The following is a 15,805-nucleotide window of genomic DNA, read 5'->3' as shown; positions in this document are numbered from 1 at the left end:
TGTGGAGTTTAGCCAGGACACTGGGGCTAACTTTTACAAAGCCCTGGGGTCTTCAATAACAAGATTAAATCAGCATCTCCTACACCACTGTATCTCCAGTCATCATGTTGGAGCAAGGGAATTGAAGTTCGGATCCAGAGTGACACTTCTGGTCCACCAAACCACTTACAGCTGAAAGCTTTGAGGTTTTTCTGATCAGGCTACGAGGCTGTAAAGGTACTGATGGTATAGCTGAGCCACAAACCAGCAGGTTTTATCGGTCACCCACAATGCATCAATACAGACTTGCGATCACTTCAGTATCTGTCCAGGTCTGTTAGCTCGGCAGTGGACATCCTGTCCCTCCGGGGGACTGCAGGTGGGGAGCCCCCTGGAAACCACGGCCTGCGGGCGCTGGCCGTCCTGGGCCGTTCTCTCACCTGGAGGTAAGCGCCGTCGTAGACGCAGCCGCAGGCCTCCACGGAGACGCACCGGTCGCCGTCGGCCATGAAGCCCTGGTCGCACTCGCAGCCCTCGAAGCAGCGGCTGCTGCAGGGCGTCCTGCTGACCAGGCTGGCACAGGCGGAGCTGCAGGTGTCGGCGCACAGCTCGTAGTGGCTGTTGGCCGGGCAGGTAGCCGCTGTCCGGGGACAGAACAGAGCGCAGTCAGTCAGGGACGAGGAACCAAATAAAAACACAGAAGGGCTCTATTTGCTGTGGAGTTCTGTCCCTTTTATTGCAAGGGGCATTTCTCAACTACAGAGTGCTTCCATATTCAATTGAGCACCTAATCCTTGGACCATCATCTGCATCAGGCCATGCACAAGCCATCAGAACGAGATACTGGTCCACAGTCATCTCTCTGCCAAGAAGCAGGACATTTTACTGTGGAAAATCTCATGATAGGAGCAGATTGGAATACAGGAAGAGTTAATCTCCTGGCTTGTGATGTTCTCATGAGACATCTAAAGCTCTGAATGGTATAACTCCAGATGACCTATGACCTCTCTTCATAAAGCCCACTTTCCCTAGGCTCTGGGTTGTTTTGGGTGTGTAACCCAAAATAAATCCTACAGACATTGAGCTGAGTTTGGACTGAGACTCATCTGTAAGGGACCACAACAAGCCTGTAAATCAAAGCTAAAAGCCTAACTTTCTATATTGTCTTTCAGTTTTGTTTTATTGCTGTTACTGTACCTGTATCTTTTATTTACTTTACTTGTATTAAGACAGTCTGCCTTGTTGCTGTTTGTCCTCTAAGTAAAACCCTCATTATCATACACTGAACAGAATCAAAGCTGGGGGCAGCTGACAGGTGCAGCTGGTGCAGGCGAACTCAAGCCACGGGACTGCGGTGGTCCCCCGTGGTGCATGCTGGGACGCCTGGACTTACGGCAGAAGGTTTTGGTCCTCCAGGGTTTGACGTCCGCGCCGGCTAGCTGGCAGGCGGCCACGTAGGCCTGGATGGTCTTGCAGAGGGTGCCCTTGTCCCCGTTGAGGGCGCACACGTCAAACACGCACTGCTGGAAGTAGAGCTCCGGGTCCACCTTGCCGTGGCAGGCCTGGAAGGGCCCGTGGGTGGACCTGATCAGCCCGCAGGCGTCCTCCTGCCCGTAGAGCGCCTCGTTGGCCTGCTCGCACACGTGGCACCGGTCACCGCAGCCCTCGCTGCACTGCCCGGCCCCTCCCCCCATGCCCACCCTCCAGGCCTTGCCGAAGGCGTCCACGCTGGCGGCCGGCGCGCCGCTAGGCAGCAGGAGGTCGTCCTTGCCGTCGCTGTTGTAGTTACCACACAGGCCGCACATCTTGCCCCGGTAGGTGGAGGGCACGGTGACCCTGACGTAGAACATGGAGTCGTAGAACACCTGCAGGCCGAAGTCCGTCCGGAGGACGATGTTGCCGCCCTGCTGGTTGACCGTGATCTTGCCCCCATCCAGGAAGAGGGGCAGGTTGTACCTCACGTCGTTCACCTGCCGGCACAAGACAAGGAGAGATCCCAGAATTAGCAGGCGAAGGAATTTCCCAATGCAAATCCATTCTGTTCGTGTCAGACTTGGCGAATTCTGCACCCGACTCGCTCCTTTTACCTTCTCTTAGCAGCATTTACCTTCCTGGCATTGCTGAGCCCAACCAAGGGAACAAGCTTGCGTGACTCAGTACCCTCTGCTGGTGCGAGAACTGCATCATAGATTTCTTTACAGCTCACCCATACTGATATTCCACATCACTTACATCAAACAACCACACATCTCAATGCATTGCAGCCCCATGTGCCAACTTCACTAACTCCAACTGTGTGGAAATTCTGAGCAACATTCACCATGAAGTAGCCTTTAGATGAACTGGTCATCACGTGGGAGGCTGGTTTCTTGCTGCTTCCTGTCCTGTTTATAAACGTCATGTATTTAACTTTTGTAAAGACCGTTCATGTGTGATCTCGCACCAAGAGTATGCTTGCATGTTTGAGACGGCAGCTCGGAAAGACCGGGGCGGATCTATTTGCTCTGCAAGGGGAGTCCCGCTCGGATTCCTCTGTGGAACGGAAGTGGGGCGCGAGGCTGGCGGCAGTCATACTCACCAGGACAAACCAGCGCATGCCCTCGCTCATGGCGATGACGTAGTCGTAGACGATGACCGCCACCGTCATCGTGACCGCCACGTTCTGGTTCCCGTACTTGACGTTCTCCTGCTCGACGGCGAACCCCACCAGCTGGCCGCTGCTGTCGCAGGACTTGGCCAGGGTGTAGGTGCAGGTGCCCTGGAAGTTGAAGCGGTGCCCGTCGAAGGAGACATAGTGGGGGTCCCCGTAGGCCACGCAGCTGCCCTCCCCCACGGGGTGGCAGCCGCGCACCCCGTCCACCACCTTGCACTCCTCCTGGGCGCTGCAGGAGAACTTGGTGCAGGAGACGGCCCCGTTCTCGCCGCACTTGCACCGCTCGTTGCAGTGGCCCTTGGGATAGAACACCTGGCACTTCCTGTAGTACCGGCCGCCGTAGGCGCAGCCGCACTCCGCCAGCGGCACGCACTCCTCGCCGCTGAGCAGGAAGCCGTTGTCGCAATGGCAGCCCTCCCTGCAGGGCTGGCGGCACCCCTCGGGCGCGGACAGGCCGTGGCAGGTGGCGGGGCAGCCTGTGGCGCAGAGCTCGTAGTGGCTGTTGCGCGGGCAGGTGGCGGCTGCAGGGAGGAGCGAGACACGGTGATTCGCCTACGGTCCCGACAGGAAGAGCCTCGCTCCCGGCTCCGGGAGGGTTGGGAACGGACAGGAAGACTTACGGCAGAAGCTGCTGCTCCTCCAGGGCTGGATGGGGACCCGGGCGTCCTGGCAGGCGGCGGCGTAGGCGGCCACGGCGTCGCACACGACGGAGGGACGGCCCTTGTAGTGGCAGGCGTCGTACACGCAGCTCTCCATGAAGCGGGCGGGGTCGATGCGGGCGTGGCACTGCCGGAAGGGCCCGTTCTTGTTGACGATGGCGCCGCAGTAGCGCTCGGCCCGGTAGGCGTCCTTCTGGGAGTCGGAACAGACCTTGCACCAGGGCCCCGAGCAGTCCGAGGAGCAGCCCGGCACCTCGCCCACCTTCCAGCTGTCGCCGAAGGTCTGCACATTGGGAGCGCTCCGGCCGTCGGGCATCTTGGAGTCGTCGGCCGGGTTGTTGTTGTAGTTGCCGCACAGGCCGCACACGGCCCCCTTGTAGGTGCTGGGCAGGGTGACGGTGACCACGTTGCTCCAGTCGAACTGCACCTTCATGCCGAAGTCTGTCTGCACCACAGCCCATGCGCCGCTTTTGTACATCACCACCTTGTTATCGTCGTAGTAGAAGGGCAAGGAGATGAGCTCGCCGTTCACCTGGGGTCGGGGGCAGAGGGACAATCATATATGCAAGACCTGCCAGCAACATTTTACAGCCCTCACAGGTGTAAAGGTACAGTTACTTGCGCTGTGTCCAGTGTCAAAGGAACTACCTGGTGCTGTGAGGTGATTTGGACACTTCTTTATATAGAAGGTCGTGGGACTGTGAAACAAGCTGCCCGGCCATGTTGCTGAAACCTATGACCCGGCTTCTTTCAAGAAACGGCAAGATAATTTCCTCCAATCAGGCAAACAGCTTAATGAGATCCTGGGAACAATTAGCTACTGAGCAACCAAATGAGCTGAATGGTGTTCTCCAGCAGGTAACTGTACTTATAATGTAAGTCCTTATGAAATTCTAATCCACGCTTCAGAAAGCATGTAAACATATTATACTTCTGCCTGGCCCGGGAGATCCAGACGATCTTCAGGCTGTTTACTAGAGAGATCTTAACTACTGCTCATTTTCTGAATCAGTTACTGAATTTAGATCTGTGGTCTAAACTGCAAAAGTTTTAAGCTTCTGGTAAGCTGAAGCTCCATGGTATCAGAATCATGTGTCACAACGCTAAAAGCCTTGCCCACCCACATATTCATGTCCCACACCTACCAGGACTTTGTTGGGGTAGTTGATGCTGATGACGATGGTGAGGTTGAAGACTTCGATGGCCACGACTTTGGTATAGGCCACAGTCCTACTCCCGCGGTGATTGTTCTGCACGTTGACCTTGAAGGGGACCAGGCTGGGGTCCTTGGAGCAGAGCCCCACGAACTGGTAGATACAGGTGCCCTGGAAAGTGAAGTCATGTCCATCGAAGGAGTAGTAGTGGGGGTCGCCGGCGGCCATGCAGGTGGAGTAGGTCAGCGGGTGGCAGCCGCGGACGCCGTCCACCAGGGAGCACTCCTCGCTGGCCTTACAGCTGGCCTCCTTGCACACCACCATCCGCAGGGCGGGGTCGCACTCGCACAGCTTGTGGCAGCCCTCGTCCGCCCAGAAGCGCTCGTAGGGTCGGTAGTGGCGGCCCTGGTAGGAGCACCCGCAGGTGCTCGCCAGCACGCACTTGCCCGCACTCAGGACGAAGCCTGGGTCGCACTCGCAGGTCTCCACACAGGTCCCGTTGCACGTGGGGCGGCTATCGGGGTACGGGCAGGACACGGGGCAGGGGCTGGCGCAGGGCTCATAGTGGCTCAGCGGCTGGCAGTTCATGGCTGAAACGAGATGATCGGTGAGACGTGGGCATTTGCACAATGTGCTGTGTTTCCGCTGAGCAAAACAAAAATAAGCGCTGCTACACAGCCAGGGCAGAATTGACTAAACAGGGATCAGAAACTTCCTCTTTGTGGTACTGTGCCAAGATCAGGTGACGCCTCATGTTGCTGACTAGATCTGAATGGCTGTACTTACGGCATCCCGTCTGCTTCCTCCAGTCCTTCAGAATGATGCCCTCGCGCCGGCACATGTTGGCGTAGGAGGTCAGCGCCTGGCACAGCATCTTCTTGTCTCCCTGGTTCTGACACATGTCGTAGACGCAGCTGTCCATGAAGGCCCGGGGGTCCACCTTGACGTGGCACTGCTGGAACAGCCCGTCCACCTTCTTGGTGAGGGCGCCGCAGTAGGCCTCGGTCTCGTACAGCTTCACGACGTTGCCGTCGCAGGTGGGGCAGTCCTTCTGGCAGGAGTCCCAGCAGAAGGCGTCCTGCTTGTCCTGCACCCGCCAGGCCTTGGCCCAGTCGATCACGGAGGACACCGCCGTGCCGTCGGGCGTCCTCATCTCGTCGTTGCCGTTCCCGTCGAAGTTGCCGCACAGCCCGCACACGCTGTCGTAGTAACTGCTGGGCAGCTGGATGACCAGGTGCCAGTTCCAGTCGTAAGAGACGGTCAGGCCAAAGTCTGTCTGCAGGACGGCCATGATGCCACTCTGATACACATTCAGCTGACCCCCATCGATGATCACGGGCAGGTTGACCAGCTCGTCGTTGACCTGAGGGCAGGGACACGACCATATTGCTTATTGATGATGGACCCCTCCTCATTCCTAGAGCAGCCTTCCAGTTCATCGGCAGTGTCGGCGTTTGTTGTGTCCTCTAGTCATAACATCTCACTAACCGACAAGCAAAAGAGCAAGGCAAGGGATTTGAAATGGGAAAGATTTCAGAGGGGGGGCTCACTGCTTATTAATCTGAGCTTTTAGGCAAAGGCTTTCTGACGCACAGGTGTGGCTTTGTGTTTGTGTACACAAGTAGGCAGAGCTCCGTGGAGGCGGGGCTTACCATCACCCGCCCATACTGCTGCTTCAGCATGGTCACTTTGTAGCCGTACACGAAGACCACCACCTCCCGCACGTAGGAGACCACGGTGCTGCCGCGGTTGTCGTTCTGCTCCTCGATGGAGAAGGGCACCAGGCCGGCGGCGTTTTTGCCGCAGGTCTTGGAGATGATGTAGGTGCAGGTGCCCTGGAAGTCGTAGTTGTAGCCATCGAAGGTGTGGTAGTGGGGGTCACCCCAGGCCCAGCAGGTGCCTGTGTACTGGGGTACGCACACTGCCTGTCCCTTCTCCACTCGGCAGGTCTCCTTCACACGGCAGTTGGCGTCTTTGCAAGGATCTATGGGATGCACAAAAAGTGAGCAACCCCCAATCCCTTGTCACCTTCTGTACCCTAATCTTGTTAACCACATGGATAGACATGTATGTCCCATAAGAATACAATATTTTGTGTTCAAGAGTACTACAAGTTTTACAGCTATTTACAGCTAAAGCAAGGATTCACAGTATCAGAATCAAGAAACTAAAACATGAGTAGAATTTAAGGTTTATTAGCCTTGTCTAATCTACATATTGCTTTTCTGATTTTGGTCACACTGCCATTAAAGGGTAATTTTTAGAATGTGGAGGCTAGTATTCTTAGAGCCCTTGACTTCCAAGTTGTGAGTTTGGGAGGGATGAGGGCAGCTTGCCTGTGTTAAAGCAGGCCTTGATTCCGTTTCTGATCAGGCACTGGGTTCCAGCTGGGCAGGAGTGGGCCTCACACACCAGGCCATCTATAGCATTGCAGGTGCATTTCTGCTGACACTCGTCCTCGTAGACCACCTCTCCTGGCTGAGAGAGAGAGAAACTGGCTTGTATTTTCATCACCATCACTGTTACTCAACGCAACAAAATCCGCATAGAAAGCACTCAAATATCAGAGGTGCGATGAGATATTCCCCAGGAACTGATACAACGTTTTAAAATGCATGTCATTCCGTTACAATATGAAGAAATTTGCAGACAAAATAAAAACCCCCTCAATAACACCATTACGTGAAACAAGTGAACCACTGAGCTACATGGGTCCTGCCACCCCCCATAAACCCAAGTGTATCACACCTTGTAGTAGCGTCCATGATCGTAGCAGCCACACTGATCCATCGGGACGCAGCCCTCCCCGTCGAAGAAGAAGCCGGCGTCGCAGGCACAGCCCTCAGCGCAGGTAGTGGGGCACTTGGTGATGTCAGAGAGCCCAGCGCAGGCCACAGAGCAGGAGTCGGCGCAGATTTCGTAGTGGCTATTAGCGGCGCAGGACAAGGCTGCAAAAAGGGAAGGGAAAAACAAAGGGTCAGAGGAAACCGCTGACGGGTCTGCAATGAGCTTCAGGGGAGCACAGGTGAAAGTAACAGATTTCTGCCTCAGGGAGAAGGATGCAAGTTCAAGGTACTACTCTTTTATAAACGTCATAACCTGAAGGCCTAGTTATGGTCACTGAAGGGAGGTAGAGGTAAAATCACTGCTGAGAAGTTAAAATTGGTTTTATCTTTTTTCTGGGGAGGGTGCATTCAAAACCTTGGAAGCTGCTTTCTGGAACCTCTATTGTTCCCCTGAAATTAGCCATCGGCTCATTTACTCAAACCAGGACCGTATGTGTATCCTTTAAAATACATCTCCATCTGCAAAACAGCACTCGGCCAAGAGTAAAGATTTGCCACACGGGGTCTGTGCTCAAACACGTGGCCTTCTCCCCCCCTGTGTTTCCCGGAGAAACTTACGACAGAAGGATGGCGTCCTCCAGCTCTTGATGTCCACGCCGAATGACTGGCAGGCAGTGACGTAGGCCGCGATGCTGTTGCACAGCACGTTAATGTCCCCCTCAGACATGCAGAGGTCGTAGATGCAGTTGCTGAAATAGACATCGGGGTGGACCTTGGTGTAGCACTGGGCGAAGGGGCCGTTGGGTTCAGTGAGGATGCCGCAGTAGCCGCGCTTCTCGAAGACAGCCTGCCTCTTGGCTTCGCAGACCGGGCAGGTGTTGCCGCTGCAGGCGTCGTCACACAGCACACCCGGGACGGCCACCTTCCAGGCCGATCCGAACGCCTTGATGTCGGGGGTCAGCTGCCCGCTGGGGAGGAGGAAGTCGTCCTTCTGGTTCCCGTTAAAGTTGCCGCACAGGCCGCACATCTTGTTGCGGTAGCTGCCGGGGACCCTGACAGTGACGTGGTAGACGAGGTCGTAGGTCACTCTCAGGCCGAAGCTGGTGTCGATGATGACGTTGATGCCGTGCTGGAACGCTCGCACCACGTGGTTGTTCAGGCTGATGGGCAGGTTGTTCCACACCCCGTTCACCTGTCAGGAAAGTGTAAAATTAACACTGATGGACAAACACACAACTAATCCAGGCACACATCCCATCACTTTGGTAAAAGCCTCTCCTTGTGTAGCTGCTCGCTGGAAACATCTCATTCTCGCAAGCACAACTAATATAACATCTCATTATTGGTCGACAACTCCGAAAGCTCCTGGAACAAATCCAAGCAGTACTGTACTGACATCAGAGCTCCAGAGAACATAATTCACTTCCTGTGGCACTATGAGGACAGCTTGAGTCTTGCTGCTGCTTTTTCCCTTGCAATGTTCGGCTGCAATGTGCTAAAACCCTTGGAAGCTTCCTTGTGCGCCCTCATTGGGAAAATAAACAAACAACACGAAGAGGTAACTAAGGGGAACTGTACCATGATCTGTCCTTTCACGCCCGCCTTCAGGATCAGGGTGTTGCCATCGATCTCCACGGCAACCAGCTTGGTGACAGCCACCTTGCCGTTGCCCCACTTCTCGTTCTCCACGTCCACGGAGAAGGGGGCGAGGCGGGTGCCCTCCAGCCCGCAGGCCTTGGCCAGCGTGTAGGTGCAGGTCCCCTGGAAGTCGAACCGCTTCCCGTCAAAGGAGACGTAGTGGGGGTCCCCCGAGGCCGAGCAGGTGCCCTCGCCGACGGCGTGGCACTTCCGGACGCCGTCCTCCAGCTTGCACTCCTCGTGGGGGCCGCAGGAGAACTTGGCGCACTCCACGCGGCCGTCCGGCTGGCACCGGCACTCGCTCTGGCACCTGCCGTCGGGGTAGAAGACCTGGCCGGTCTTGTAGTACCGGCCGCTGTAGAGGCAGCCGCACCCGGCGAGGGGCACGCACTGGTCCCCGCTGAGGATGAAGCCGTCGCTGCAGGCGCAGCCCTCCTTGCACAGGGCCTGGCAGCCGGCGGGAGGGGCGAGACTGTAGCAGGTGGCCGGGCATCCGCTGGCGCATACTTCGTAGTGGCTGTTAGCGGGGCATTTGGCGTCTGGCGGAACAGGTAGAGACAAAACCGTTCACGCTCCTCATTTGAAGCAGTGCTTACAGCCCTGAACTGGAAGGCTTCCTCAAGCCAGCCTTGAGCTCCCTGCAAGAGCACGTCGACCCAAGGGACGGTGCGCAACTCACCACAGAATTTCTCCGATCTCCAGGGATAGACCTTGGCTCCTTTCTCCTGGCAGGCGGCGGTGTAGCTGGTGATGGCCTGGCACAGCACCGTCTTGCTCCCCTTGTAGAGGCAGACGTCGTAGACGCAGTCCTGGAAGTAGCCGCTGGGGTCCACCTTGGCGTGGCAGTCGCGGAAGGGCCCCTTGGGGTCCCGCAGGAGGCCGCAGAACTTGTCAGTCTCGTACTGCTGCTTCTGGTTGACGTCGCAGTCGGGGCAGATGCCCTTGCAGCCGTGCACGCAGCCCGGGATGTCCACCACCTGCCAGCTCTGCCCGAACTCGGAGGCGCTGCTGGCGAGTCGCCCGTTCTTCATCTGCAGGTCATCCTGCTGCTTGTTGTTGTAGTTGCCGCACAGGCCGCACACGGCTCCGGCGTACGTGCTGGGGAGGGTGACGGTGACCACGCTGTTCCAGTCGAAGGCCACCTGCAGCCCGAAGTTGGTCTTGACCACAGCGAACCAACCACTCCTGTACACCACCACCTTACCGCCGTCCAGGAACGCTGGGAGGTTGGTCAGTTCGTTGTTCACCTGCAGGGACAGACCGAACAGACTCCGTCACACTGAGCCAAGTGTCTTCAGCCCAATGGCCTCCTCTCGGTTGTAACCTGTCTTCTGTTCTGACAAAGGAAACAAAAGTCCTTGCTACCTGTAGACCACTGTCAGCTTATCATAGAAAGACAATACTCTGAAATATGTTCTGTTAGTGACACGCTTACAGAAACTACTCAACGCACACTGCCCTGCAATACTTTCAAGCTGCCGGATGCTTAATTATTCTGCTGACATTACTGATTACTGATGTCTAATGAGCTAGTTGTGCAAAACGTTGAACTACCAAGACCAGATGGCAGGGAAGCAGGGTGGGCACTCACACAGATGGATGCTTGAACAGCGCAGCACAGCGCAGCAGGAATAGGAAAAGGGAATCGGAGCCCCTGATGGTTGTAACTCACCTCAATCAAGCCCTGGAACTCCCTGCTGATGATGATGCTCATTCCATAGACCTTCACCTCCACCAGCTTGGTGTAGGAGACCACCCTGTTGCCCCGGAAGTTGTTCTGCACCAGAACCTCGAAGGGCACTAGGCTGGGGTTCTTGGAGCAGACGCCCACCAGCTGGTAGACGCAGGTGCCCTGGAAGTTGTAGCGGTGCCCGTCGAAGGTCAGGTAGTGGGGGTCCCCGGCAGCCGTGCACGTGCTGTAGGTGACGGGGTAACAGCCCCTTACCCCGTCCACCACCTGGCACTGCTCCCCGGAGCGGCAGCCCTCCTCCCTGCACTCCACCGTGCTGCTGGCTGGGTTGCAGTAGCAGCGCCTGCGGCAGCTGTCGTCGGCCCAGACGGTCTCCCCCGCCGGGATGTGGCGGCCCTCGTAGGTGCAGCCACAGCGAGCCTGGGGCACACACCGACCCCTGCTCAGCACGAAGCCTGGATTGCAGGTGCAGGTCTCCACGCAGGGGGCGCTGCACTTGGAGGGCGCGTCAGGGCTGCCGCAGGTGGCGGGGCAGGCGGAGCCACACAGCTCGTAGTGGCTGTTCTCTGGGCACCTGGCAGCTGGGAGCGAGAGAGAGAGGGCATGCATCATAGGCACACAGTCTCACACGGCATACGTGCAGACGTGTTTTTCTGCGGGTGCTCTATATGACTGTGAGGTGGGGTGGAGGATGGCTTCTATCAAGAAACAGCTGGACAACGGCCTCGGAACAATTAGCTACTTAGCGCCTCAATGGGTAGCACAAGCAATTAATTAATTAAGCATGTAAGCTGGCTGGTGTTTTTCTGTTCTTGTGTGGGATGGGGGAGTAGAGAATTTGTTTTGCGGGGGTCTGGGATGTTGCTCTTAGTTACACACTATGGGGGTCTGGAACAAGGTACCCAGCCATGCTGTTGAAGCCGACACCTCCGTGTTCTTCACAGAATGGCTGGGCCAGATCTTTGGACCAATAGCAACTGGGCGCCTCAACGGGTTCAACTCTCCTTTGTGACCTGCCTTCTGTCCTTGGGAACTTCCTGCACCAGAAGATCCAAGCATCCAGCCATGTGTCCCCCCCCTCCCCTTACCGGCACGCGCACCGTACTTACGGCACTTTGCAAGGGTTCTCCAGTCGTACACCACAATGCCCGCGCGCTGGCAGACCTCGGCATAGACCTCCAGCACACGGCAGAGGTAGTGGTGGTAGCCGTCGGCCATGCAGACGTCGAAGACGCAGTTGTCCAGGTAGATCTTGGGGTCGATGACGGAGTGGCAGAGGCGGAAGGGCCCGTCGACGATGCGGGTGAGCAGCCCGCAGAACAGCTCGCCCTCCCAGCGCTTGATGAAGCTGTGCTCGCAGCGCCGGCACTGCCCGTTGCAGTCGTCCCAGCACAGGCCGTCGCCCGCCGCGCCGCTGGCCCGCCAGCTCCTGCCGAGGGCCACCGCGTCGGGCGCCTGGGAGCCGCTGGGCGTGGCGAAGTCGTCGTCCTGCCGGCCGTTGAAGTTGCCGCACAGGCCACAGAGCTTGCCCGCAAGGCTACCGGGCACCGTCACCACCAGGTAGTGCTCCCAGTCGTACCGCACCGTCAGGCCAAAGTCGGTGTTGATGATAACAGAACGTCCACTCTGGGAGATGGTGAGCTTCCCGTTGTCGAGGATCATGGGAACATAGCCAATCCTGTAGTTGACCTTGAGGGGAGAGGGAAGGAAATGTGTCACGTTTTAGCAACTTCCCACTCCGAGACAAAGCCATCAAGCCTCTGTCAGTAACCAATTCATGAACATTCTGAAATTTAGCTGAATTTAGTTCATTTCCTAGCTGGGTGAGATCCACCGATCAGGACAGGAGCTAGTTCTTTACAGAAGGGGCGGTGGGTGTAGAGGATCAAGCTACACACCCATCTCTGGATGAGATCCTCAGATCAATAAGCTTTTAACCGAAAGGGATATTTGAGCTGAATGACTTCCTCTCATTGGTGACCTTCCTGTCCTTAAGAATCGATTATACTAACAGTGGGTGTCCAGAGGGCTAGAGGTTAGCTGTGCCGAAAACAAAGGCTTGCCTTACCCGAACCAGGCCGATCTCAGAGCGTACCACGGTGATAGCGTAACCATACACCTTGACAGTGACCATGGCCACGTAGGAGACACTCATGCTCCCCCGGTTCTCGTTCTTGGCCTCCACCTCGAAGGCAGGCAGGCCATCGTCACTGCGGCAGTTCTTGGTGATGATGTAGGTGCAGGTGCCCATGAAGTCGAAGGTGCGCCCGTCAAAGGTGCGGTAGTGGGGGTCACCCATGGCCGAGCAGGTGCCCGTCTTGACAGACTGCTGCACACAGCTGGGGAAACCGCCACTCATCACGCACTGCTCTCCCGTGCTGCACGTCACACTGCTGCAGTCCATGGCCACTGGGGGGCGACAAAGAGCAGAGCAACAGAGAGCGACGTCAAGTGGCCAGGAAAATCAGGAAGAAGACCAAGCAAAGAGTGCTGATCCAGGGTTCACAGTCTTCTCTATGGTGTCTCAGCTGCAGGTCTCTCTTTCTTAAAGAGGAATCGATTTGCACAGAGAAATCCATCCATCCATTTTCTAAACACTTCAGGGTCATTGGGGAGCTAGTCTATCCTGGCAAGAAGGGGGCACAAGGCAGAGTCACCCTGAACAGGACACCAGTCCATCACAGGACACACACTCACACACCCTGAACAGGACACCAGTCCATAACAGGACACACACTCACACACCCTGGACAGGACACCAGTCCATCACAAACACACTCACACAAGGGCCAATTTTAGATCAGGCAAATGATGGATGTCAACATGGCGGATGTTCCTACCTTGCTGGCTGCAGGGTGCGGGAGCTCCATACCCATTCATCTGGGCGATGCCCACGCTGTAGAGGCCGAAGGGGGAGCTGGGATGGGCGGCAGTATGCCGGCCAGCCCCAGCAGGGAAGGCCACCTCGCCCCAGGAGTACTGTGTGCCCGCGATTGCCCTCCAGGGGACGTCACGGGTCACGGGGTTGCCGTCGAACTTCAGCCCCGGCAGGTCGTTGGTGCGGACGAGGAAGATGGCCACGTTCTTGAAGTCGGCCTGCCCGTCGAGGGTGTAGGCGGTGCAGAACCGGTCGGTGGGCACAATCGTCATCAGGAAGGGGTCGAACATGGTGCCATCTTCGAAGTAGGCGCCGTTAGCCTGGAACAGGACCTGGATGCCCTGGTTGGATGTGACGGAGAGAGGGAATGGCGCGCGGATCTGGAACTCGTAGATGTCCCCGCGGTTGAGGTCGACTGTCTCCTTCGCGTTGCCTGCCTGCACGGTGACTTGGGTGGGCTGGGAGGCCTGGATGTAAACGCTGTCGAACCGGTTCTGGAAGGACAGCGGAGGCACGATGAAGCTCCTGCCCCAGCGGCTGACCGGCGTCAGCTGCTCGTATACATGATTGCACCTGGTGAACCTCCAGGTGCAGGAGTGCCCGCTGAAGACGGCCACAGGGAGCTTGGAGACGACCCGCGAGCCGGACAGGTCGTACCAGCTCTGCAGCTGCACGCTCTCGAAAGGGCCGAGGTTGATGGTGAGCTTGGTGCCGGGGAAGTACAGCTGGCCCTGGAATCTCACAGGCGCCCGGAGGTAGACGTCGATGCTGTTGGGCTCCTTGTAGTTGGCGACGGCGAGCTCCTTGTAGGTGCCCAGGGGCGAGATGGGAGAGGTGAAGATATAGTACTCTGTGCCCCAGTCGGTCACGGGGTAGATCACGGCTGTGTCGGCCGTCAGGTACTTGTAGTTGAGTGACACCACCGTGACGTCTTTGCTGGCCTCGATCAGGACGGTGTTCGAAGTCTTCTGGCTGCCATACACCTCAACGCTGTTGGGTAGCTGGAAGGTCACCCCTTGCCCGGCCCCTAGGGTGCGCTCCTGGATGTACCCCAGCTTCGCCACGCTGACTTTGACCTTGGTGTCGGGGTGGAAGGCTGACACCTGGATCTGCATGCGCGGGTTGCCGTAGTTCTGCTCGTAGTTCTGCATGAAGACTGTGGCAAAGTCCTTCCCCCCAGGAGTGGCCCAGCAGATCCCTGGGAAAGAAAAGCTGTTTGAGGAAGCGTCAAGCCAGATCCCATGTCACCTCCGATTCCGAGGATCACACCACTAACCGGTTTCTGATCCCTGCCCTTCCAGTTCAGGATGGGGAACAGGGAATAGCCCCAAAATGTCAATCAAAAATTAAAATCCCAAACCTCTCCACCTGCCATCTATCGGAAACCCATGATGATGCTGGATCCAAGCAGCACCCAATCACTCACACTAACTGCCCAGCGAAGGAGTCAGATGTGACCCACCGACAGCTAGAACTGTTGCTGTGGATTTGAGTTGCTTTGGAAACCAAATCAATCACAAGTGAGGGATTGTGACCAAGGTTTTCAATCAAGTCTGGCTGGGCTGGGACACCATTCCAGGAGGTCCCTGTCCCAGAGGACCCCCAGCCCATATTAAACACAACCCAACAGAAGTGTGTAGCTCTTCTAGATCAGCGGTTTCCAAACTGTGGTCTGTGATTCTGCTACAGGGGGTCCACAGAACAGAAAAGCATGATGTAGAATCTGAATTAGAATCATCTTCCCAACCTGAAATCTTGTCTCTGAAGTCAGAGAAACAGCATAGATGTTAAGTTACTAAGTATATACAGAAGTTCACAGACACACACTGGGTATGGGTGTGTCTGATATAGTGTCACTCCCACCTGTGTCTATTCACTAGTCAGTGCTGTTAACTGCCTGTAATCTGAGAGGCTTGGTACAGTTCTGTGTGCTGAAGGTGTTGGAAATAAGACACTCAGGACAGATCAAACAAATAAATTAAATGAAAGTCTAAAAAACAAGCAGATCAATTAAGTCATCAATTAGCTCTTGAGCTTTAGGGCTCAGCTGGAATGAAAACCATCAGACAGTGCTCCTCCAGGACTGGGGCTGGGATTCACCAGGATAGACACCCAGTGTTCCTCCAGGACTGGCGCTGGGATTCACCAGGATAGACACCCAGTGTTCCTCCAGGACTGGCGCTGGGATTCACCAGGATAGAGACACAGTGCTCCTCCAGGACTGGCGCTGGGATTCACCAGGATAGAGACACAGTGCTCCTCCAGGACTAGGGCTGGAAACCACTACTGTAATGATGCTCTGTTTTGAAGTAGACTAACTTTCTCCAATACTGCTTAGTGGGCTTTGACTTTATTCGAGCAGCATAAC

At 56.3% G+C, this 15,805-nt stretch overlaps 1 protein-coding gene across 1 annotated transcript; it reads right to left on the bottom strand.

The window, feature by feature from the left end:
• Window positions 1-296: 296 nt before the first annotated feature.
• LOC138225412 (IgGFc-binding protein) lies at window positions 297-13,831 on the bottom strand. The gene is made up of 16 exons (XM_069185536.1): window positions 13,400-13,831; window positions 12,628-12,968; window positions 11,669-12,248; window positions 10,542-11,140; window positions 9,549-10,116; window positions 8,810-9,408; window positions 7,850-8,423; window positions 7,194-7,393; window positions 6,782-6,923; window positions 6,098-6,429; window positions 5,232-5,808; window positions 4,437-5,035; window positions 3,253-3,823; window positions 2,558-3,153; window positions 1,373-1,949; window positions 297-619 (listed from the first exon to the last, which is right to left on the bottom strand). The coding sequence occupies exons 1-16, from the start codon at window positions 13,725-13,727 to the stop codon at window positions 297-299; spliced, it is 7,506 nt and encodes a 2,501-aa protein (XP_069041637.1). The 5' UTR covers window positions 13,728-13,831.
• Between the last annotated feature and the right edge of the window lie 1,974 nt (window positions 13,832-15,805).

The sequence above is a fragment of the Lepisosteus oculatus genome, chromosome 27, assembly GCF_040954835.1.
Source record: "Lepisosteus oculatus isolate fLepOcu1 chromosome 27, fLepOcu1.hap2, whole genome shotgun sequence".
NCBI lineage: Eukaryota > Metazoa > Chordata > Actinopteri > Semionotiformes > Lepisosteidae > Lepisosteus > Lepisosteus oculatus.
This window is presented reverse-complemented; position numbering and strand designations above follow the sequence as displayed.